The sequence below is a fragment of the Pocillopora damicornis genome, chromosome 8 (assembly GCF_964200805.1).
Source record: "Pocillopora damicornis chromosome 8, jaPocDami1.2, whole genome shotgun sequence".
Lineage (NCBI taxonomy): Eukaryota > Metazoa > Cnidaria > Anthozoa > Scleractinia > Pocilloporidae > Pocillopora > Pocillopora damicornis.
In genome coordinates this window covers 20,931,754-20,954,784 of record NC_142677.1, presented here as the reverse complement: position 1 = coordinate 20,954,784, position 23,031 = coordinate 20,931,754, and the positions used below count along the sequence as shown (strand labels likewise).

The 23,031-nt window shown below is 39.0% G+C and overlaps 1 protein-coding gene across 1 annotated transcript in view; it reads right to left on the bottom strand.

Moving 5' to 3' along the window:
- The window catches only part of LOC113668641 (cation-independent mannose-6-phosphate receptor), a 32,117-nt gene that overhangs the window by 1,790 nt on the left and 7,296 nt on the right, over window positions 1-23,031 (bottom strand). Inside the window, exons 8-35 of the mRNA XM_027184580.2 lie at window positions 22,069-22,380; window positions 21,752-21,950; window positions 20,139-20,263; window positions 18,943-19,319; window positions 18,148-18,371; window positions 16,915-17,207; window positions 16,372-16,657; window positions 14,970-15,393; window positions 14,081-14,225; window positions 12,634-12,889; window positions 11,627-11,901; window positions 10,528-10,617; window positions 9,500-9,646; window positions 8,976-9,125; window positions 8,258-8,440; window positions 7,445-7,655; window positions 6,665-6,747; window positions 6,413-6,564; window positions 5,577-5,620; window positions 5,345-5,440; window positions 4,271-4,391; window positions 4,013-4,078; window positions 3,095-3,184; window positions 2,080-2,255; window positions 1,282-1,361; window positions 893-975; window positions 334-480; window positions 50-137 (exon numbers count right to left, since the gene is read on the bottom strand). Of these exons, the coding sequence (XP_027040381.2) occupies window positions 50-137; window positions 334-480; window positions 893-975; window positions 1,282-1,361; window positions 2,080-2,255; window positions 3,095-3,184; window positions 4,013-4,078; window positions 4,271-4,391; window positions 5,345-5,440; window positions 5,577-5,620; window positions 6,413-6,564; window positions 6,665-6,747; window positions 7,445-7,655; window positions 8,258-8,440; window positions 8,976-9,125; window positions 9,500-9,646; window positions 10,528-10,617; window positions 11,627-11,901; window positions 12,634-12,889; window positions 14,081-14,225; window positions 14,970-15,393; window positions 16,372-16,657; window positions 16,915-17,207; window positions 18,148-18,371; window positions 18,943-19,319; window positions 20,139-20,263; window positions 21,752-21,950; window positions 22,069-22,380 (4,923 nt within the window). The remainder of the gene's footprint in view (window positions 1-49; window positions 138-333; window positions 481-892; window positions 976-1,281; window positions 1,362-2,079; window positions 2,256-3,094; window positions 3,185-4,012; window positions 4,079-4,270; window positions 4,392-5,344; window positions 5,441-5,576; window positions 5,621-6,412; window positions 6,565-6,664; window positions 6,748-7,444; window positions 7,656-8,257; window positions 8,441-8,975; window positions 9,126-9,499; window positions 9,647-10,527; window positions 10,618-11,626; window positions 11,902-12,633; window positions 12,890-14,080; window positions 14,226-14,969; window positions 15,394-16,371; window positions 16,658-16,914; window positions 17,208-18,147; window positions 18,372-18,942; window positions 19,320-20,138; window positions 20,264-21,751; window positions 21,951-22,068; window positions 22,381-23,031) is intronic.

Sequence of the window (23,031 nt, the reverse complement as noted above, 5' to 3'; positions counted from 1 at the left end):
GGAACCTTCTGAGTTATTGACTATTGCTGAATTGAGAGGGTTGGATTACCTTTTGATATCTGTACGACGGATATTTAATCTCTTTGCGAAGAACATGTGTCTTGAAGTTTACCCTCAAACAAGAAATGATTCGATGCCTGCAATGAGAACAAATAAAAGTAAGAGTCAAAATCAGCATGTTCTATGCTGTCACGAAAAAGTGCACTAGAGATACAGATGTCCCTCCATAAAGGGAGATCAAAATATATCAGTAAATAAGAGGATGTTAAATCTACTCTTTTCGAATGTGGTTGCTTTGAGGTAGTAAGAATGACAAAAATGGAGTTCACTAACCTTCTGGAAGGTTTATAAAAAACAACAACAAACACAATGATCAAGAGAACGGCGAAAACCACACCAAATGCGATCCCTAAGTTTTTCTTTCCAGCAGACTTGACTGTTTTGTGTCCAGCTTCAGGAATATCTGTCACGTCGCGGCTCCTGGACACAAAAATAAAGCCTTATTAGAGAACCGGCAACTTTTGATCAACGATTTTCCAACCATTGATTCAAATTAAAACCAAAATTAAAACCAAGACTGGGAAAGAGATCACACGAAGTGCGACAGGAAACACTTTTCAGTAAAATTGGCAAATTCAGAGGAAACATTTATCCCGTGAAATAAAGCTTGGGTTAGTATCCTTCCCACAATATCTGCACTGTATTTGTTTCATCTAATTGGGTCTAGACGAAATGACACATAAAAGGCGAGGGAAATGCACGTAATAACGCCATATATGGTTTTTGTTTTGCAGATGATTAACTGAGAGCGAAGCACCAAATTTTTTTTCGGCCAATCCCAAAAAGCTTCTAAACAGGCTTGGTGAGACAGATGAATAGATGTTCTACTTACAAGTCTCCCGCGCAAACAATGGAAGTTGTCCAAGTGAAGAAATGATGATTGTTGCTCGACTTATAATCAAAATTGGGACTTCCCTAAGGAGGAAAAAAGTGACAAATTTCAATATCTTGCCAGCTTGAGGAGCCGTCTTGAATGACAATTCATACCGTCAGGGAAGAAATTGTGAAGTAGAAGCACCACAGTCTTTGCTTTTCAGAATGACACTTATACTGTTTCGATCGTTAAAATTAATTCACAATAACAGAATTATTAAAATACAATACCAGACGAATGATCAGAAACGCTGTGGCATGGGGATCACAACAGCGACTGATAACTATAATCACTTAAAATGTTACATAATTGACTTCTTAAGACAAGGAGAATGCGCCAACTCTTACCACTTCCTCATCTGAACAATGAAAGTTTATCACAAGCACGAACCCATCACTTGCCGTCATCTCAAGCGAAAAAATGGCGTCTACAAAGTAAATGATAGTTACGAATTCTCGAAAGTAAGAGAGAATACGCTAAGCGAAGAAACCATCAGATTCTGTTCAGATCTTCGGATTTCGTGCCAGTAGGCTCTGCCACTGACATTAAGTCGATAGATGGTGAGCGAGGTCGTGAAAGAGCCTTATAGGTGACAAACGTACTGCTATTATCAGCAATATCAAAAGCGCCAGGAACGAGGGGTGTAAAGGAGAAATGAGTGACACGTGATTAAGCCAAAAAATAATACACGACGCATGAATTTTACAGAAATACAAGGTAAGGTGGGACTGAAGTTTTCCCTTTTAAATTCACGACGCGTAAAATACTGTTTAAAGTACATGTGACGCGTGAAACGAGATCAGGACCCTCTCTTTGCTACCCTCTTGAAAATGAAACAGATCTGTAAAGGTGGCAACTTTGCGCTTTACCGTCGAATAAAGAAATTATTGTACATTTGTCATGGGTGAAAGTCTATTTATTAGTCTGACCACTCTTTTTAGGAATTCTCTGGCAATATTCTGCATGTGTTGGTAGTAAACGTCCAACCTGAAATACTTAGGTGTCCTCGCCAAGTATTGTTCAAGATAATTACTTTTAGCTTCCTGCCGTAACCAATGAGTGCAGTAAAAACGTATAAACTTTAATCCAAGAGAGAAAAATTTTTCTGCACTATTTTCCTTACGAGTTAATCAGATAAAACGTACCTTCATAATAAATACTTTCATTCTTCACAATAAACTCCTTGTTCCCACGGCACACTGAAATCTGGTCTCCACGACAGTTCGGTGGTAACTCTTTAAATCCCTTAAGTTTACCACAAACGTTGATGTAATAAGACACTTCTTTAGCATGTTCGTCTTGTCCAATAACTCTCCACGTGCTGAGGAGTAGTCACAAAAAAACCGGCATTAAATTAATTCCCTCTACGAACGGCCTCATCAACATTAGGAACAATCCATGCTGATGAGTGACATAGTTTGTGTCATGCACACAACCTATGTGTTTTTTAATAACTGTTGTTGATGATGTCTCCGTTTGTCAAATATCTGTAGATTGCTCTTCTTTGATAAAAATATTGTTTTGCAATGTAAGGACCTTTGTCTTCTGGCTGTCAATTTGATTTTTCTTCTTTTCATTATTTTCATATGTGCATGTGTAGCTCCTGCTACATGCTATTAGCTTAACTTTGAATATTTTCGTCATGTATTTGTGTGTGTATGTCTATGTTTGTTTGCCTCACGTCTCTGACCTCAACAATTAAAATATATTTTCTTTGAACTGAACACCTGGTATTTTCAAACCCTTAGCCGTTTCGGTGAGCCAGAAACCCTACCATCATCGTTCTTTTGCGTTGGTTTAATGTCATACACTGTAGGGGCCAGCTACGCTTAACGAAAATAAATACGACACAACAACTTGTATGCGTCCAGACTCCTTGTATTCTCGTAAACAACGATTTACATACGAGGATCTATCCGGCGATGATTCGAAGTTACTGCTTACGGGATAGCCTCAAAATCCTTAGCTATAAACTAAATTTGGCAAAAAAACAAAAAAGAAAAAGGCAAAGAAAACTTACAAACAACGCCCAAGCAATGCACATGGCGAGAGAAACTGCGCCCTAGGTATATTGTCAGCGGTGCTACAGAATGTGAGTAAATTCAACGAATCGTACACATACTATTTCTAGAACCAAAAGACAACCCAACAAAATCTTACCTTTCGGATCCATTCACAAGTTTTTTCAAATCAATGCTTCTGCCCGTGACCGGATGTTTGATGACACAATTGTTTTCGTCAATTTTTTTTCTGCAATGGAATTGGAGGAAATGAAAAAAAACAGAAAATCTTTTCAAAGCCTAATGCCGAGAGAAAGAAATTCCAAGCGGGCTGATAAATCTTAATTCACATTAAAAAAGTGGAACAACCAGGCGAGGTAACAAGGGAAATTAAACATTTCTGAAAAATCATAGAATAAAGATGAAAATAACAGAAGAAAGAAAGAAGGAAATGTTATAAGTCTCAGTTTGGAGGAAACAAACGCTTGAAGACGGTGGTACTTGTGTTTTTTAAGTAACTACATCAGAACATTGTAGGTCTCTTAGACATTGCAAGATATTTTGGTACCATCCCCTCAGTTGGTGGTGTAAATTGGCCTCCAGAAACTGATTGAAAAGCTGGCGTTTCGAACGTTAGCTCTACGTCTGAGCGAACAGAGATATTATGGGTTGTGCGTGGTTTTTTACAGAAATATGGAGAAAGTTTAACAGAGACTGAAGGCGACCAACCATCTGTAACCAACAGAGGTCAAAGAGGCCTGGGGTGCTGAGAAGATGAATTTGTTTAACAAACAAGAGATTCTTTGGTTGGTGATCATTTCCTTTATTCTCATGGCTTAAATATATGATTTAAGTATGATATTGTCAGGAGAAGTTAGATGTTAGTCACTCTTAGGGATCAAATGGTTAACTTAGTGTTCAAAAATCCGTAGGTTTTCCTTCTCCCTACTTTTGTTTCCTTAATAGCCAATTGCGCATGCTTGAGCGGCGTTTAACCGCTGTGTTAACAGTACACCTCCTTTATAGAAAACAAATATGAAGTAACACAGTTGAAGAACTTAATTTAGGCAATCCTCACCTTCCCACACTACAAGCTACCGAGCTTTTCCAGTTAATAACAAAAACGCAAGATTGCCACTCTTCTCTGTGGAAAAAAAGACGAACGCGACAGTGATAAAAAAGGTTACACGTAATACAGAACAATTCCTATGGATCAATTGCTTTCTTCTGGATGTGATGTTTCCTCTCATTTACCGTTAGTTTCTGTGTAAAGCCAGCAGCAGGCAAACCTTTTCCACTCAAGTAGATATTATAGTCTTCAATTCGTACAACATACCTTGATAAAGAAGGCTGACCAACATGATTTCCACAATCAAAATAGAAAACGACTTTGGACTCCACACCTCCTCTGCAACCATCGACTGGTAGCCCTGTATAAGTTAACTGAAGCTTACCACCTGTAAAAAAGAAGTGAAAAAAGGATTCTCAGGTCTTTCTTCTTTTCGCCCATCTCCCTTGCTATCCCATTTTGCTCTGTCCCACCATCAATTGACACATATATTACCCCAGTGTCTCCTCTTCCTTCTCTTCGCACCACCCTCTCTTCCCTAAAGTAGTTCTTGTATCTCAAGTCTGTCCCTTCTTTCCATCGATACCTTTGCCCCTCACCAGATCCTTCCATCTTCCTCCTTTAATCTTCAATCGCAATCCCTGCTTTTTCTGGAAGATTTCTTCTCTAAATCTTTCTCCCGCCCTTACTTTCTTCATCGATTACCCTGCATGTCTCTTCTTTCAGCAAGTCTCCAACATGACTCCCCCCCTTCCCCCCCCTAATACATCTCTCACTGCCCTATGACCAACATCCATCACCTTTGCCTTTCCCTCAACTAACATTACGCCTCTGTGTCTCGTATTTTCAGCCTTGCATGTTTCTGCCCTCTCCTCGCAGGTCTGGCCCACCCATTACACCCATGTAACTAACCCTGTATCTATTGACCGGCTGGGTTACAGGCTGGCAAGACACATAGGCATGAAAATCAGCAAAGAGAACGTGTATTAAATACTTTAATTGCCAGTTTCTGTTATTGCTTATCCTGTGTAATCGGACCAGTCCGTCCGAGCATTTTAAGTCACGTGATTTTACCGTGGTTCATTCCAGTTTGGGTCAAACCTGGGCGCTAAGCGTTTTCTTTCGCTTTGTTCATATTTCGCTTGTCTACGGCTAAGGAACCAGTTACTGGACTGTCATTTGTCAAGCAACTTACGGAAACCAAAGGATTGAACATTGTAAACTCGTGGATTAACGGTTACGGTAACACGATTTTTGCATTGTAAACTACCGGACAGTGTCAAGCGTTTCGCTGATCTGGAGGAATAAAGAATGTATTTTACGGCTGATACAAATACTCACCCTTAAAAGAGATCATCTGCGTGCTTGTGAGCCCGAGTACGTTCACTTTGTCTTGTCCTGCTCTTATCATACAAACTGAGGCAGAAGACGGACAACCTGGAAGCAAACAAATCAATTTTAAAAATTGGAAATGTAAATAGATAGACAAACGAAATCTATGATAATTTTACGACATTAAAGTATTTGCTCAAATCACTGCTTTTCAGCTTCCTTGACGATAATACTAAGATACCTTTGGGACCATCACTGATGCCTCTGCAAATGTTTATCCAGAATCTAAGAAAAAAAAAGAGAAAATATATTTCAGTCTGACTTCGCAAATCCTTAAGAGCTTTTTTAACTAAATTTGAATAAAAGGAAGAACAAAGACCTACAAAGGATAAACGTGAACAACACAAAGAGCTAATGGGAACGCCGCGCCATGCTGTTGATCTTTGAAATTTCTTCTCCTATGTGATCTTATAAGCTAACAACCGTAACCAATGATTCCTGCCCAAGTTTGATATTCGACATAAAACGGCCCACTTCAAAAGAGGGTTTCCACAAAATGAAAAATACCCTACCGTCATAAAATAGTCGCTAGAAATTACATCAAATACACGACAGCGACCGAAATCGGACGAACGTGATCGAAAACGAACGTTACTATTCAAAATCGAACGAGATCGTCCGAAATCGGACGGAAGAATCCAAAATTCGACTGAAGTATCCAAAAACTGCCGCAAGCGGACGATAACGTCAGAAATTGGATGATAGTATCGAAAATCGAACAAAAGCGCTGCAATCAAATGGAAGTGTCCTGAAACGAGCGATAGCCTCCGAGATCTAATGGGAGTGTGTAAAAACGGACGATGGCGTCCGAAACCTGAAGATAGCATCCAAAATTGGTGACCTTTGCTGCTAATTTATTCAAGTTGATTTTTCCTTCTCGCCAAGGCGACCAGAACAATCGCACGGCTGCTAAATAGAGAATATTAGAAAAAGAAAGCAAACGGAAATAATGAAGAGAGTTCAATGGAAAATGAATAGAAACGAGCAGTGACATAGCTGTAGAGCAGAGGTAGGTACCTGTCTTTATGACTCGTTGTGTAATTCCAGCTTCCTGTTAGACTTGTTAGGAGTTGCAAGTCGTAAGTAGTACCGGAATCACTGTAACTGCACACCCGCTCAAGCGGAGGACATACTAAATTTGTTCTGAATATAAAATCTGCACCGTTTTTCTACAAAAACCAAAACAAAATTTTTGAAAGGTAATAATCACCAAACCAGAATAAACAGAACAAAGAGCAGTTCCATGAAAAAAGAATTAAAATCACTCACCCCATATGATTGTATTTGTGGCTGCCCACGATTCGTCTGCTTTCTGTCGCAAATAAATGTTATTTTTGATTTTACATCAGCATCTGGAAAACGACAGAAAAACAAATTGTTCCACGTACATTATATACACCTTACTCGATGGTTTAACCTGTAATACGCTCGGATATTTTGAGAGCTGCGTAGTACTTTGACAAGCCCCTAAGGAGCGATAAAAAATACAAGCAATGAGCAAATTATCCGCTCGTATTGCATATTAAACCATTAAATAAGGGATTTATCAGTTCACTTTATATCATTTTAATTTGAGTTTGCGAAACTTATCTATGCATCGTATCAATTGCATATAGAGTACATGTAAGACGAAACCAACATGAAAGAAAACAATCAAGTGTTCTCTGTGCCCAACAAAAAATTCTGTGTATATGAGAGCGATCTCTGCAGTAGTGAAAATAAGGCCTGCAAAAAAATTCAGGCCTGTTCGGTATTTAAACCCATGACCTCTGCGATACCGATGCGGTGCGGTACTTGTCGATACCGGTGCAATGCAGTATCTGACGCGTTTAAAAGTTCGTTTCTTTAAAAGTCAAGCTAAAAAACGAAAAAAGAAGAGAGAGTTGTAAATGAGTCCAAGGACTCACAGCCGGGAAAATGGAAGTTGTCAAATTGCGATTGGTTTAAATATCACCTCTACTGAATTGGCTTATAGCTCACATCACTAACTTAATTTCTTTTTTTTTTTTACGCAAATTACTCTTTAGTCTTATTTTACTGAGCACTTACCTTTACACTCTTTATTGCAGTACTGCAAAATCAACATTTCGTCCTCCCTGAAGAAACTCATACTTCTGTACTCGTACCGACCCAGGCTTTTGTACGACTTAGTGCCATTATTCGTAACCATGCATACTCCATCGCCTTCGCAGCGTCCCTTTTCCAACTTTAACGGTTCGCAAACGGACAAGTAGAAGAACGTTGGGTCATTTTCATTTCCCTGGAGAAAAAGGGAAATAAAATTTCCTCACAATATTGTCTATAAAATTATTTTCTATGAGTAAGATAAGCAGAAATATCTTTCCACGACTTGACCGTAACGAACTGGTTTCTGAAACGCTTACTTAGATAATTTTTTGTCATTGTTTAAAAAAAAAATAGCTGCAACGAATGAAAAATGTTGAAACATTGCACACATTGCATGAATGAAAGCTGTTTATTCAGCCGCAAGAGAGGCTGACAACATTTCACACGAGGTGCTGTCAGTTTTTTCACGTATGGCTGTACTTAAAGTGCTTTTGTGACGTCGTCAAACTTAAAATTCTTCATCCAATTGTAGTTGTCGTGGTGGCGCAAGTGCTAAAGGCGATTTATATAACTTAGCTTTATGAAAGCTTAGGAGCTAGGCACGCAAGATGTCTTCACAGAGGAGCCTCCAGGCAACATGAGGCAACACTTTGATTAAGTGTCCTCGTGTTATAAATTTAAATTTATGCATTTGAAAAAGTTATCCTCTCCTTATCACTTCCTGTATTGGTAACTTTATCCCTAAATGACACTAAAATAAGTCCGGCTAAGACAGTGAGCTGCAATTAATCATACCACTGTGAAATGATGAGAACCAGGAGAGTTCAAGAGCGGCTTGAGGGAGTAAACTTGTCCGGTACCATTGTCAAACACTCTGCAGTTTTCAAGATCTACTTTCTGAACGTTAGGACAAGCAGCGACTGTGGCCCAGCTGATATGAATGATACACTTGTCCTCTGACTCCAGAACAGGATGACCCTGAAAAACAAAACCCAACAAATAAGTAAAATGGAAAGCAAAACAGAATTTTTAACTTGTAAGATTAATTGGGTACAAGGTCATCTTACCGAGGCGAGTGGTGTGAAAATAATTTGTCATTTCCTTCAGATATATATCTCTTTTCTTTTTACCCCACTTTGATAGTTTCAATCGCCAACAAAACCTCTCAACGCCATTTCCTAAACTCTCAACTCCACATCACTTCCCTCGGCAAGATGACCTTTGATTGGTTATTATTTCAGAGATTTCAGAACAGGCCGTATGTTGAGTCAAACGGACGGAACGAATGATCACTCGATTGACTATTTTCAAGAATCACTCAAACTTATGAAATTCAGTGATGAGGTTATTCGAGTGTTTGTATTGTCAATAGCCATGAAAAAAAAAAGACGCTAGGGAAAAACTAGTAAAAAATTCTCAAAGGAATTTAACGCAAAAGAAATTCGCCCGAGCATGAACTAATCTTATTGTACAATCAACAAAGAAAAAGTAAAACGGTTTTTCACAGACTCACCAATTCACCATATGAACAACGAAACTTGAAGTTGACTTCTTTAAAGGGTTTATCGGAAGGATCAACCGAGCACTTGGTCGGACTTGTGTAAACAAGATTCACCTCTCCACTCTTGACTACCACTGGGGGTTGTACTGCTTTTCCTAGGTCCTGGTCAACAATAAAATGGACATTTCGCCTTACTGCATTACAAAAATGTCATTTTTTCTTAGAGGACTGATCTGTACAAACGCAATGTCTTCCAAGAACAAACAATAAATTTTAACACAAACTTTAACATTTTTACACAACAATTAACCATATTGGCATCATATCATTGAAAATGGGCATTTAGTGTACGCCTTTCTACACCGAATTTCATGCAAAAAATATTTGCGAAAAATCTCAAAAACAAATTAAATAACACCACATCACAATCACTTGCAACAGAAAGTCCCTTGAAGAAAGAAAGGCTTGTCATCCGAGCTCAATTATCAGCCACTCAAAACACAAGATTGGCTTCACCTTGTGCGCTTGCATTTTACCTGATATTGTTGATTTTTCAGCCCATCTGTCCAGACCTTACACGCCCAGGCACCTGCTGGACAATTTATTCCTGGCATGGGTAACAAAGGGCGGCACAGATTTACATAGTAAGAGGCAGCGCGTTTCTTACTGTCCTCTGGTATCACCTGTTCAACAACGGAGACAAGTATTATATATAGGGAGGTTTTTGGGACAATTTCCACCTTTTTTCGAAAATAAAAAGTTCCTATCGCATTAGCCTTAGCAAAAAAAAAGAAAGATTATACAATCACAATTTGTGAACTGAGAGATGAACTAATCTTAAAGTATCAACATGGCATTTGCTCGCTTCTATCTTTATTCCTTAATATCCAATTCCTTCAATTATAATTTTCCCCTCTAGCTGCGAACATTTCCATTTTCAGAAACTTCTATGTTCCATAAGACTAGCACAATCTAGCAGATGACTTGGTCTGCTCTTGTCTTTCGTGTTCAGGATAATATGACAAATTTTTGAGGAGAATATGCATGTTAACCCTTTAACTCCCATAAGTGACTAAGACAGAATTTCTCCTTACAATTTCAAATCAATATCAAGCTAAAAGGTAATGAGAATAAAGAAAAATATCAATAAGATAATTATTAGTTGATGTATTATCAAAATCTCAGAACTACCCCTGTAAAAATTGTATCGCAGATAGTAATGAAATCTTGGGAGTGAAAGGGTGGATTGCTCCAGAAAGCTGCAGAGCATGCGTAGAACGTTGATATGATAATCTGAAATCCCCGTATGGTTCAAAGTCTTTCAAGTTTACCCAAATACACTTTTACTCCTCCATGCCTCACCTTGCTTCTTTTTTTTCTTTCTTTTTTTGTGGGGGGGGGGGGGGGAGAATTTTGTTTGTTTGTTTGATAGGTTAGTTTTCTCTGAATACTTCTAAGTTGTATGCTTCTTTCCTGATGTGTAAAGCATTTCTGCGACCTGTTGGAAAATGCTGAAATCTTTGACGGTTATGTCAACAAGCCTCTTTAAAGTGTTGCATATTACCTCCCAGTTAGCATCCGTGCGCATGAGCCGCGAAAGACTGTATTGTACTGTTGTTCCATCCCTGTCATTTTGAAAGGCTGCACATTCATACTGCCAAGGAAGTTCGAGGAAGAAAATGTGAATTACGAGAATAGTAAGAATCAGATGGGGAAAGAAACAAGTTGTAAAAACTTAGTAACAACTGATGGCGCACATGGTGAGGTGGAGGGTATGGGAGGAACAATCATGATGACAGTGTTCGCCTTTCACTATTGGGACCAAAATTCGGAGCCTGTCATCCAATGTAACTTCAATTTTTAATGATTTTCCGTATTCATTTTGCTTTGATGGTTTTTTTTTTCCGCGTTATCCGGTCTTCTTCCCTTCAAAAAAACCATCACTCCAAATTCCAAATCGACCTATAATCAGTGGAAGAAGACCCACTCTTTTCTCCCTATTTTTCTATTCTCGTGGCTATAAAAAGGCAATGACTTGAAAGTCCCGTCACAGAGGAATGTGGCACCTCAAGTGAAAACCGGTTCCTCAACGTCTTAGGTCGAGACGTAGTGACCTATTGAATGGCATGTACACAGGGGCTTGTTGTTGGATTTAAGGTTTGTGCTAATCCAGGATTAAAACTTGAACAAAGTTCTGACTTGTCATCACTGACAGAGTATGTTAGGCCTATGTAACGAGAGTTTTAATTATAGTGTTAGGCACAACTGAAAACTGAAACAAAACGTAAAGAAAAAATATATCTGCAAACCAACAAATTTTAAAGATCGGTTTTGAAACATGCCGACCCAGGACTCCAGATTTTAAGGTCTGGGTTCTAGTCTTGGTCAGTTCGTGGTGTTATGATCATGGGGGTGAACACTTTAGTCAAACAGTGCCTCTCACCTCCCTGGAAAGGAAATCACTACATGCAGACGTTAGGCCATGATTGAATAGCATTCATGCTAGAGAAACTAGAGGTCCAGCTTAAACAGGCGCGGAACTTTATAATTTGCAAAGATTCTGCATCTAAAAGTCGTCATTAATAACAAACTACTTTGGAATATTACTTTTTGGAGATCTTGTCATTCGGGAGTTGCAAAAGATCAAGATCTTTTGTACTAACCTGCCTTTCGCAAACAAGAGAAGTATGCCAAACTACAAAGTATGTGCAGTCATTTTCAGATACGAAAACAGGCTTCCCCAAGTCTTGGCTGCCATGACTTGGACTACACACGAACTGAATGATCGTCTCGCGATTTTTCTTCACATGATGGCATGGATCTCCCCCGCTCAAGTTTAAATACAGTATCCCATCATCAAAGTGGAGGCGCCTGTTGGAGATTCCTGCATTGTATGTCTGTTGCCCTACTTGACAAACGCCAGATTTTGCTCCGCAACCTGCAATAAACAAATAATCGAAAATTATCTGCAACACACCTCAAAATAATCAAGAGTATGTCTCGACTGCAGTTGTCTTACGTTCAAATTCTATTTTCGGCTTTTTCCCATAATTATCCATTACCATTAAAAAAAAAAAACCAACAGAAAATTAAATTTTGACCTCAGGGGAAATTGACCAACAACACGTGAAATTCAACTACGTGACGTAGCCACTGTGTTGTTCTTCGCAGCCCTTGTTCAGTCATGTCACGCCATGCATTCGAACGGTTAAACAAACAACCAATGAGAAAGAGGATGTTCCTAATCTGATATCGCACGTAACCAAGCACCAGAAGATTATAGTATATCATGGTATTCAGAGACGTTTAAGCGCCATAAAGAATCGGATTTTCTCTTTGCAAAATCGTGTATTCGTTGTAGTTCAACTAAGTTTGTCTATGTAACATTTTACTCCAATTTGAATTTCATTTTCTAAAAGAAGAAGAATTATACATGACATGTACTTCACCATGTCGAAAATTCTTTGGTATGCTTTAAAAGCTCGTTGCAAATAACCTCTCGAAGTAAAGGATCCACAAGAATTGTTCAGGCAAAGTTGGCGACATCTCGGTTGGTACGTTGTTCTATCTGACCAATGATTACTTCATGACGGGGCATTCGACACACGGAACATGTACGAGAGCTGAACAGCGCTATAACAAAGCTACAATGTTCCTACACATACAATACCTTTCGGAGGTTTCACTAAAGGTCCACAAACATTCAACTTGTACTTGTAATCACGCTTGTCTGCCATTTCGTAGTCACTAACTTTGTTCCTTAGTCGGTTCAGATCGAACAAGACCTTAGTATAGGGGTTGACTGCAGTACAGTTGTCATATGTAATCTCTTTTTTATCATTCACCGGGCATGCTTCACTTGTGGTCCACAGGAAATTATACTCACAAGTTTGTGCGTTATAGTTTATGAACACCGGCAAACCTCCCTTAAAATAAAAGGAAAATAAAAGCAACTAAGTGAATCTACCACTGCAACAGCCGAGACCTTTGCCATTCTTAAAATGTAAGCATGATATCACAGAGATGAAAATAACTGTTGGTCATCGGACAACATCCACAAAATCTTTACTGTTCGGACAAACGTTTTAACCAGATAATAAGAAAATGGAGACTTTGTTGGATAGAAAGGCGATTTACGGATAACCTTGACTCTAAAAGGAAACCTTGGAAAATATCCAAAAAGATAATAATGATAGAGTGACATATAAATAGCCTTAAAGCCTCTGATATTTTTTTTTTCCTGACCAGTCCTTTACAGAGAAAAAAATTATCAGCATCCCTTCCCCTTCCAACATAGCAGTTTCAGGGACGAGTGAAGTTTGCCACACTGAGCTCATGGTCAAACCACTTAAATAATGATAGTTGAAGAAGAGTTCACCGCTCTACTTATGTACAGCAACCCGTCTAGGGGCCTTAGTACCGCTGACTGGCTCAGAAAGGAGCCGGCCATGTTGTTTTGTTTTTATGAACGTTCTCTAGACGTCGTGGAACATGACAGAGCTGAATAACGAAATGCTAAGTCAAAGGTACGAGGTCAATAATGCGGGCTCAAGCGCACGAGGTTTAGAATTCGGCGAAATTTGCGGGGAAAAAAGGGCTGGGATTTAAAAACCGGGGCGTTTTGTTATTGTTGAGGGCATTTTTCTATTTTTTAAAATTATTAAAGAGGTGTACAAAGTTTTTGGAGGTTGTTCTGTAAAAGAAAAGCGGCAACGGAAACAACGCCTCAAAGCAATAGAGTGGAAATCAACCACGTAAGCGACTCGAGAGCCCGTTTTCCGCGCCAAAGTCTACGGCATGCGGGGACGATATTCTGCTCCGTCGTGGAACATTATTTGCGCATATTTTTATGTAAGTACGCTTATTACTGTCGCAGTCAGCTATCAGATCATTGCTCAGGAGTCGCCATGCCAGCTAATTTAGTCCGTTAGAGCTAACGTAATTGTGTCTGTGTATTGTTTGCAGGACTCCTTCATCGCTTTAGATCATTAAACAAACTAAAACGAGGAAGTTGTTTCTTCAGTTGAAGCTCAGAAAGTTAACTGATAAACGCGCAAATTTGGCAAGTACAGAAAACACAGGGAATGTACACAGAATAAAAAGTTTCATGTTAATACCTCTCTTTCTCCACACATCATCAGTATGTGTGTAGAATATTTTTTCCCGTTTCCGCAGTTGCCACCTTCCTCATAATCTAAGTAAATATTATCTTCTCTCTTCCTAGGTCCGTGCCTTATGGTTCCAAGGTTATGGTATGTTCCACTAAAAGGAAACAAAAGGATTCAATTCTTAAAATCAAATGTAAGCGACTTAGCTGAGTGGTTTAGAGTGTTTAATGTGAACCTGGAGGACGCGGGTTGTTTTCTGTAACCCATCTCTTCTAACTTTAGAACCTACTGCTTAATATGTGTGTGTGCCAAACTGAGATTATGAAATTGGAAATCAAATGTGACCAAAATTCTTGAGAATCTCCCCCAATCCCGTCCCCCCAATTCTATTCAAGACCTGACGATCAACAGAAAAAGGTGAATTTCTTAAGATTACTTGAGTTCTATAGAGAGAACAATACCTTGGTCTCATTAGACCCAAATGGTAGATTCTTTACCCTAATTCGGACCAAAAGGGATGGAAGGCGATTTCTTCGATGCCACATCAATGTGTCTTACATGAGGGAATTCCCTCACAAAGGAGCACGGCAATTAAGCGAACGTGTGTATCAAAACATACTTGACGATGTGAAAAGTTGGCACCAAGCAAAATATCCAATACTTTAACCCTTTGACTCCTTAGGGTGACCAGCATCTAGTTTCTCCTGACACTATTCCCCATAAAACACACATTAGGGCCAAAAGAATCAAGGAAATCATCAACAACTAAAAGAGCCTTGATTGTTAAACAAATTCTCCTTGTCAGCACTTTGGCAAATGTATGAAAAACATTATGGAGAATATGCATACTGATGTTAGGGTGTAAAGGGTTAATATGAAGATGTCTGAGCATACGTACCCTTCGACCTTACAAACACCTGAGGTCGGGGGGCAATGTGCGGCAGCACCTTTCAATAACACTGTACGACAGACATTTATGAAAAAAGAAACACCATCCAAATTTGGACCCGTGACTTTTGCCCTCCAGTTTCCATCACTCTTGGACAGCGAGGAGAAGTCATACTGATTGTCAGTATCTTTCTCTTCATCTCGAATACTACACTGCAAACTGATCATCGGCCTACAAACAAATGGTGTCTGCCAATGACAGTCATACGTGTTACTCTTTTTCTCGCACGTCGGGCCTGTATCAAGCCCTGACGCTTGTTGGTTACATTCAAAGGTGATGTTTATAGCTGGGTTTTCTCCGTATGTTGTTTGTATTTGACCATTGTAGTAAGTGAGATTCTTGTTCAATACAACTTTTTCAACTTTCTTTGTTCCTGTTTTAAGACATTCCAAAACATAGTCAATCAATATTTCAACACTTTCACCAAGACAGCTGTGAAATAAATATAGGAGCATTTTAACATGTACATCCTAAAATTAATAATTATCATCCACAATTGAGTGACAACAGAAAGCACAAAATACGCGACAGTACTGCGCTATAGACGGAGATCGAAGGAATAAAAAAACTGCAATAAACGATCCAAACTTTGCTTTGTGTACGTCCTTCAGGCTTCAGAGAGAAACATATTTTTGCTAGTCGTGAAGGACTCTCAATAGCTTCGTTTGGGAAGTTTTTGTCTTTCGCGCGCCCTTGTGCGACCGACACGATCCTAAGATAATGCCGTGAAATGCCTTTTTCGAAAACTGTAATATATTCTTTTTTGTCCGATCCAACTACCAAAAAATTGGGTAAGAATTTTTTTCCTGATTTTGGACAAGTCAATAAAAATAAGTACCGGTTACGGAAAGTTAAAATATCAGTTTGCTTAGTTATGTGTGTTTGATTTTGTTACGCGAAGTGCGGCCACTAATTTCAATGCGAGTCCGCTTCTTACCCTATAGAAGTTGTTGACATGCTTTTCGAACACGTAAAACAAAAATATTACAGTTGTCCGTAGGAACAAGTGCGAAAAATTCATGCCCTGTATAGCTAATATGTAGATTTAGCCAAGCCTAAAAGCGGAGCTCGCATTTTTTTTCTACACGTCTCAACACCTTGCCCCGGCCAGGACTAGAACCCGAGTCGTCCGACTCGGAGCCCAGTGCACTGACCACTGGACAAAGCCGTGGCGTTGGTGTGCCCGCGGTACAGTTGACCACGCATGTTAAAAGTAGCACTTTGTACGGTCATACGGTCGTACATCTAAATTTTTTCAGCTTGATGGGTTACTACTACTTTGCATAATTATGGGGCTACGCAAGCTCCGCTATAATAATCAGTAGAGTATACATGTACAATTCTGTCTCACCAATAATGCACGCTCCAACTGTCTCTCCGTGGCATTCCTTTGGACCTCCCACCAACTTATTGCAGACATTTAAAATAATCCTTTCACCTGGGGCTCCACCTCTGACACTAACATTGTAGTCTTTTGTTTTGTTATAGAGCACAGATAAATCAAACATGTAGCCATACTGTTTGTCCTCTACTTTGCAGTCATAACCAACCTCTTTTGTCAATGGACAAGCACTGGGTGTTTCCCAAGAAAATAGGTACTCACACTCTGGAGATTCAGCCATGAAGATAGGAGAGCCCTTAAATGAATAAAAATTGAACTGGCTCTACTTTAACAGGATGGTAATCAATGGAACTACGAAAAGGGCACTAACAGTTCCTTTGTGTATAGCAATTTTGTTATGCCTTTCCTTTAGAACATGAATGAAAAGCTGTCACATAACGTTTTCTACTAATTTTGCAACAGAAGATTTATTGTATAATTATGATAATTTATTGATAAATTTTGCAATAGCTAATGACTCAACTCTCACTCTTTTCATGTCCATGACCTTACCGTTCGCTTTGAGCACGAAAAAACAATTCTTAGACTCCTGCTGAACTGATTCTTGTGACAAGGAGTTCCACCAGAATATTGTAAGGACAGCTCTCCTTTGCTTGTGATCTGTGGATTGCTTTGGACATATCCCAAGTTGAATCCTTTCTTCTGACTGTGATCGATCTGACAACCGCCTATAGGTCCACCTGGACATTTCAGGGCTTCTCCAGATGGATTCACAGCACGACAAACATTGATGAAGTAGTGAAGGTGTTTGTTCTCTTCTCGGGTATCAACTGCTTCCCAGTTTCCTTCAAATGATATATCAATTGGGGGATCAATATCAGTATCTAGGCAAATGCCCACCTACCCCTCCCTTAACCCAACATTAACCTCAAATTGTTGTCAATTGACTGTTGTTGAGTTAGGGGAGGGGCAGGTGGGCAGTTGCCCAGTTACTGATATTGATCCTCAATTGGTTTCTTGTCATCAATTCACATAAATTTATGAAATAGTAACTCACCATTTAAAAAATATCTAAAAAGATTTGATGCATTCCCTCATGCAAGTTTACTCTCTAGAAAAGTGGCCCATTCAACCAGAACGTATTCCTGTCGCTATCTGTAGCATGAAGTGACTCGAGGAATTGCCCCCCCTCCCCCCTCCCCCCCCCCCCAACCCCAATGGAATGCCAGCGGTCCATTGCAGGCTACCTCTTCCAATAGCATTTTTCCAGGCTTCCTTAGAAGTTTACCGCGACCCATTTACACTCCTGGGTGGAGAGAGGCACTGGAAGAGTATCAAGCGTCGTGCCTTACCCTCAGCCCTCTTCCCAAAGGAACTACCAATCCCCCTGGATAGGATACCAGTCCATCGCAGGTTGGAAGTTCACATTACACTCCTGGGTGGAGAGAGGCACTGGAAAAGTATCAAGCGTCGTGCCTTACCCTCAGCCCTCTCCCCAGAGGAGCTACCAATCCCCCTGGATAGGATACCAGTCCATCGCAGGTTACCTCTTTTGACTCTTTTGACAGGCTTCTCTGGAAGTTCACGTTACACTCCTGGGTGGAGAGAGGCACTTGGAAGGGTATCAACAGTTGTGCCCCACCCTCACCCTGCCTCATTTTGCAAATTTTTGTCGTAGGAAAGTACACGATGCATTTTATGGCTGAGGCAAAAAATGCAAAAGCCCTCGAAATGAACCCCAAAAAAAAATTAATGTCACCGTTCATGATAGCCAAAGAACCTCACCAGAAGTCAGCCCTAAGGGACTGAGGTCATATTCTACACCACCATCCGACACCAAACACTGCACAGCTGACGCAGAACAAACCAGTGATGTTTGAAAGTCAAAGAAGTACTTGTTTCCCCCCCGCTCAGAGAAAGTAGGCTCTCCAAAAGGCTTATTTGAGTCACAGTAGAACCTGATGTGAACTTCTCTCTGTTCCCCAGTGCTTTCAAAATTGTCCCCTTCACTAGTTGTCATGCGAAAAGAAATGAGAGGGAAGTATTCATTAGCTCTAATTGTAATATAATCAAGGGAAAAAGGTTATGCAATTTTGAAGTATGCAATATAATACAATTGTTACTCATTAGTGACGCTAGCATCCAGGCAAACTTCTGTAGTAGCGGAAGAAATCTTACAAACTATACATGAAGATGAACACGAAATTATTTTCGTTTTTCACACAAGCCACACAGGCCAACTACTGGAGTAAATTGTAGCTTCTGTCGAATAAAGTGACCAGGAAAATTGCTTCTCATTTCCATCGGGTTAGGATACAAATGTGTTACAAACGTCACATTTTTAAAATAAAATTCCCTCAGGGAAGAAAATGACAAATCTAGAAAGAAAATTTTTCCCGATGAAATCTTTATGATTGTACACTCAGTGAAATTATTTTATCTCTTGGCTGATACTCTGGTTAATTGTGTCCCTGTCCAGCCAGTTCCAAGATATTTGTATTACAGACTATACTTTCTCCCCAACTCAACTAAACGCCACACTTTTGTACTCTTTAAAACAAGTAGAATTCCACTTGTTACCTGTATATAAGAGTAACGATTTCACCCTTGTAATAAAGGGTCCTGCTTTTCTTCCCAAGAGCAATTTTCTTGCCATTTTTCTTAATCAGACAGGCACCAATGTCCTCACGATCGCCACAAGTTTTTGCAGGCAATGCACCACAGACGTTAAGTTGAAAAGTTGCTTGTTCGTTGTTTTCAGTCATATTTCCGCTGTACATAACAACATTGTTCTTCTTCGTTAATGGTATAAGATTGAAGATTGTGTCAGACTTGGGGTCACTCACAGTACATTTGCTGCCTTGAACGTTTTCTATTGGACAACCTGCCGCTGTTTTCCAGTGAAATATGTAAGTGCAACCATCATCATCAATTTTAATAAATTCAGGAGATGAGCTCTGAGAAGAAATCAAATAGACATTAAGGATCTCCTCATATCTGATTACAAGGACATGAAATCTTTTTCACCCAGCATATTCATTCTTGTATTCACAAGCGCAGTAGCTGAAACTAACGTCAAGGCCAAATTGAGGAAAATTGACTAAAAGCTAGCAACTCAATGAGAGCTTCCATAATTATTTTTTGCATCAATAATTGAGACTTTCGCGATGATTATTTGTATTTCATTGTTTTTCAAAAAATACAACGTATCTGCTACTATAAATTATGTAACTATACAAAACATAGCACAATATAAAATTATGATCACACTGCCATTTCACATAATCCTCACATTATCTTTTTTAGTGTGTATTTGTCAATTGAAAGATCGTCATGGTTTTATAGTGTCTTAAGATTGGAATACAAAGGCTAGCATATCTTTTCATGAATACACTTTTGCTTTTCTCGTTCATTTTAGTCAGTAACCATACTTGAAAATAACTAATCAGGCTCTCACATCACAGTCATCCGATCCGATCTTGTTAAACAGTTGCATCATTACAGACCAGGTTGGACTCCACACAGTCCTAATACGTTTACACGTATATGTACTCTGACCCAGGCCTCTGTCTTTAACCTCTCCAACATTACCATAAAGGGGAGCTTTTTACAGTGTTAGACCAATCACATTTAGAGAAATAACGGCAGCTCCACTTTCAAAAAGTCTTCTGGTCTATAACTCCACCATCTTAACAGCTTACTTTCTTTATACCCTTTTTCTTCTTGCATAAATAACATTTAAGGATGTCAATTGCACAAAATTTGAACAAGCTCACCCCCTCTCCTTTTTCACAAAGGAAAGTGATTTTTGTCTGGTATTTCCTGTCTTTACATTTGTCTCCATCAGTGTACGTAATTACGACATTGTTAACTCCTTCAGTGGGTGGGTTTGATACAGAACCTGGAAGTAAAACATAATAATCTTTTTACAAATCCAGGTACAAAGAGAATGTCAAATAAAAATAAAAATTAGAAGGGATAAAATACTTCCAACTAGTTCCAAATAGTTCCAACTGCATCTATAATATTAAACCCTTTACATCCTAACATAAGTATGAATTAATTCTCCACACTGTTCTCTAGACATTTTATGATGTGCGGACAAGGAGAATTTGTTTAACAATCAAAAGTTTTTATTGTCTGTGATCATTTCCTTCACTCTCCAGACCTTTATGTTTGATTCAGAAATTAGATGTTAAACGGATTAACAGAGAAACTGCTAAAGTTTAACTAATGGTCGTGGGTTGTGAGTACAAGTCGTGGGTGTTGGTAAAAGTCGTGTTGGTAATAGTTAATAATTAATGGTTAATAGTTCATATTTAATAATAATAACATTTATAGTATTACTACTAATAATAATTTATTGTCGAGTATAGATTTTTTGGTACAAATTAGTCGAATGAATTATTTATTACTTATCTGTAAGTGTATCAATGAAATAGTAGTCTCACCGAGCTGATGCGATGATATTGGAATAAACAATAATATTTTACAATTTGCAGGAGCCTATTACTGGCTTCTAACAGTTGGAGAGGGGTTGTTTAATTTGTATGCATTATGTCATGTTAATTATGTCAACTTAGACCATAATTAAGGGTGGTAAAGGGAAGGGGGTCCAAGACCACTTTTCACGAAAAATAAGACGACCATTCACGTTTCACGCAAGATGAAATAGCCATTTCACGAAACGAAGATAAAAGGTGTTAAATTACCTGTTGGAATAAAGAGACCTGGGGCTCAGAATGATGATTAGCTAGACACAGTCATATTTCTAGACGTGGTCTTGTTTTGAGGCGCTTACTAGATAATTTTTTTAAAGGAAGAGAAACAATAACGGTTCAAGTAACGTTTCGCGAAAAAAAACCCAGTCGCTTCGCAATTTCCATAAAAAAGGCGATTCACCGTTTACGGCTGAGTAACCAAATCGCGTTTCGCCAAAAAAAACCCGTTCCCCTCTACAATAATAACAATAATTAATTATTGGTAGAAGTACTATTGATAATATCATTAAATATTAACAATAAACCATTAATTGTTAACTATTACCGACAGGACTTGTACCCACACCAACACCCACGCCCACGCCCACGCCCACGCCCACGCCCACGCCCACGCCCACGCCCACGCCCACGACTTGTGCCCACGACCATTGGTCAAACTCCTAAACAATACACTACACATTATTTCATAATTAATCATAGGGAATTAGATTACTTAGATTACGGGTTTTAATCTTGTTACCATCTGTAGACTTATTAGAGCAAGACCACTAAGCTGAGGTGAACTCTGGTATGTAAGATGTAGCCGGTCAAAATGACTACATTGGTTTGATTTTTTACTTCCTTTTCTAACAGACTCTTACTTCATTGAAAAACTCTACACAACTCACCCAAGTTGGTGACCTTGTCTTTTTCTTTCAGACAGACAGCTGCTGTTCCACTACAGCCTGGTACAAGATTCAGTGAACGGCAAACATTGATGTAAAACTTTCCATTTGCACCATATGCTGCCTCCCAGTTGTCTGAAGTTCTCACCAAACTTGTCAAATCATACTGAGCAACATCTGTCCTAGCAACACATTCGACAACCTGCAAAGGGATGCAGAAAATAGTTTTGTTAAGGTGTGACACATTTGATTTCAGTTCAAAGAGGTAACAATTTTCAGTAAAACAAAAATCTTTAAAGAGCTATCATCAATCAACTGACCTTTGCTGGACAGGCATATTTTGTAAACCACATGAAGTTATAGATACAGTGATTCTCCTTCTCAAACTCTGGAACTCCTACTCCATTGTTAACTGCTGACTGATTACAGAGGAAGGTTATGTGGGTTTTACGAGAAACTCCATTATGGCACTTTTCTCCATTATGGTAGGTCAGATTTAACATTCCATCATAATAATACAAATTTTTGTTTTGCAGACCCAGTGTAAAGTTGTGCTTGGAAGATGGTTGTGTAATCTGGCACGAGGAAACATTTGCACCAACACAGCCCATTTGACTGCTCCCTCCACACACCTGTGGTTAAAGCAAAATGGACACATTGTCATTACAAAATGGTCAGAAGGTAAAGGTTAGTACACTTACAATCCATGAGGGGTACAATGGCCTTACACCGCATTCCCAGTCTGATCTAGGATTTCCAGCAAGGGGAGGCAACGTGTCTCAGTCAACAATTTTCAGAGGGAAATAATCAACCTCCACTATTAACAGCCTTTATTCGCTGGTGCTTGGAAACTTTGGGAAATTTAGCCTTTTACGTACATCTAATTCCCTTGACCATTCTCACCCACCCAGTTGAGTCATTTCTATCCATTCTCATAAATTATATTCAATGTTAAATAAGTTTTACATAAGGTCAGTTTCTTATGTTATATAGCAATATTATCTGCATTAAATAATTTTTGTTTATGTGGTGTCCAATTTTGACACGCAACCACTGAATGAAGGAAAGTCAAAAGTATAAATAAGAGAAAGGTCTTAGACTAATAAAAATATCACACTTATCTTTTGCCGGGTAATAATTTAGTTGTTTCTTTTAAGAAGGTCACAAGTATGCACAAAATATATATTTTTTTGTATCATAATTGCTTGATTCCACTAATTTGTCTAAGCAACAATTGACACACTAGCAGGTGAGGTATTTTGACAAGTGGAAACTGGATTGAA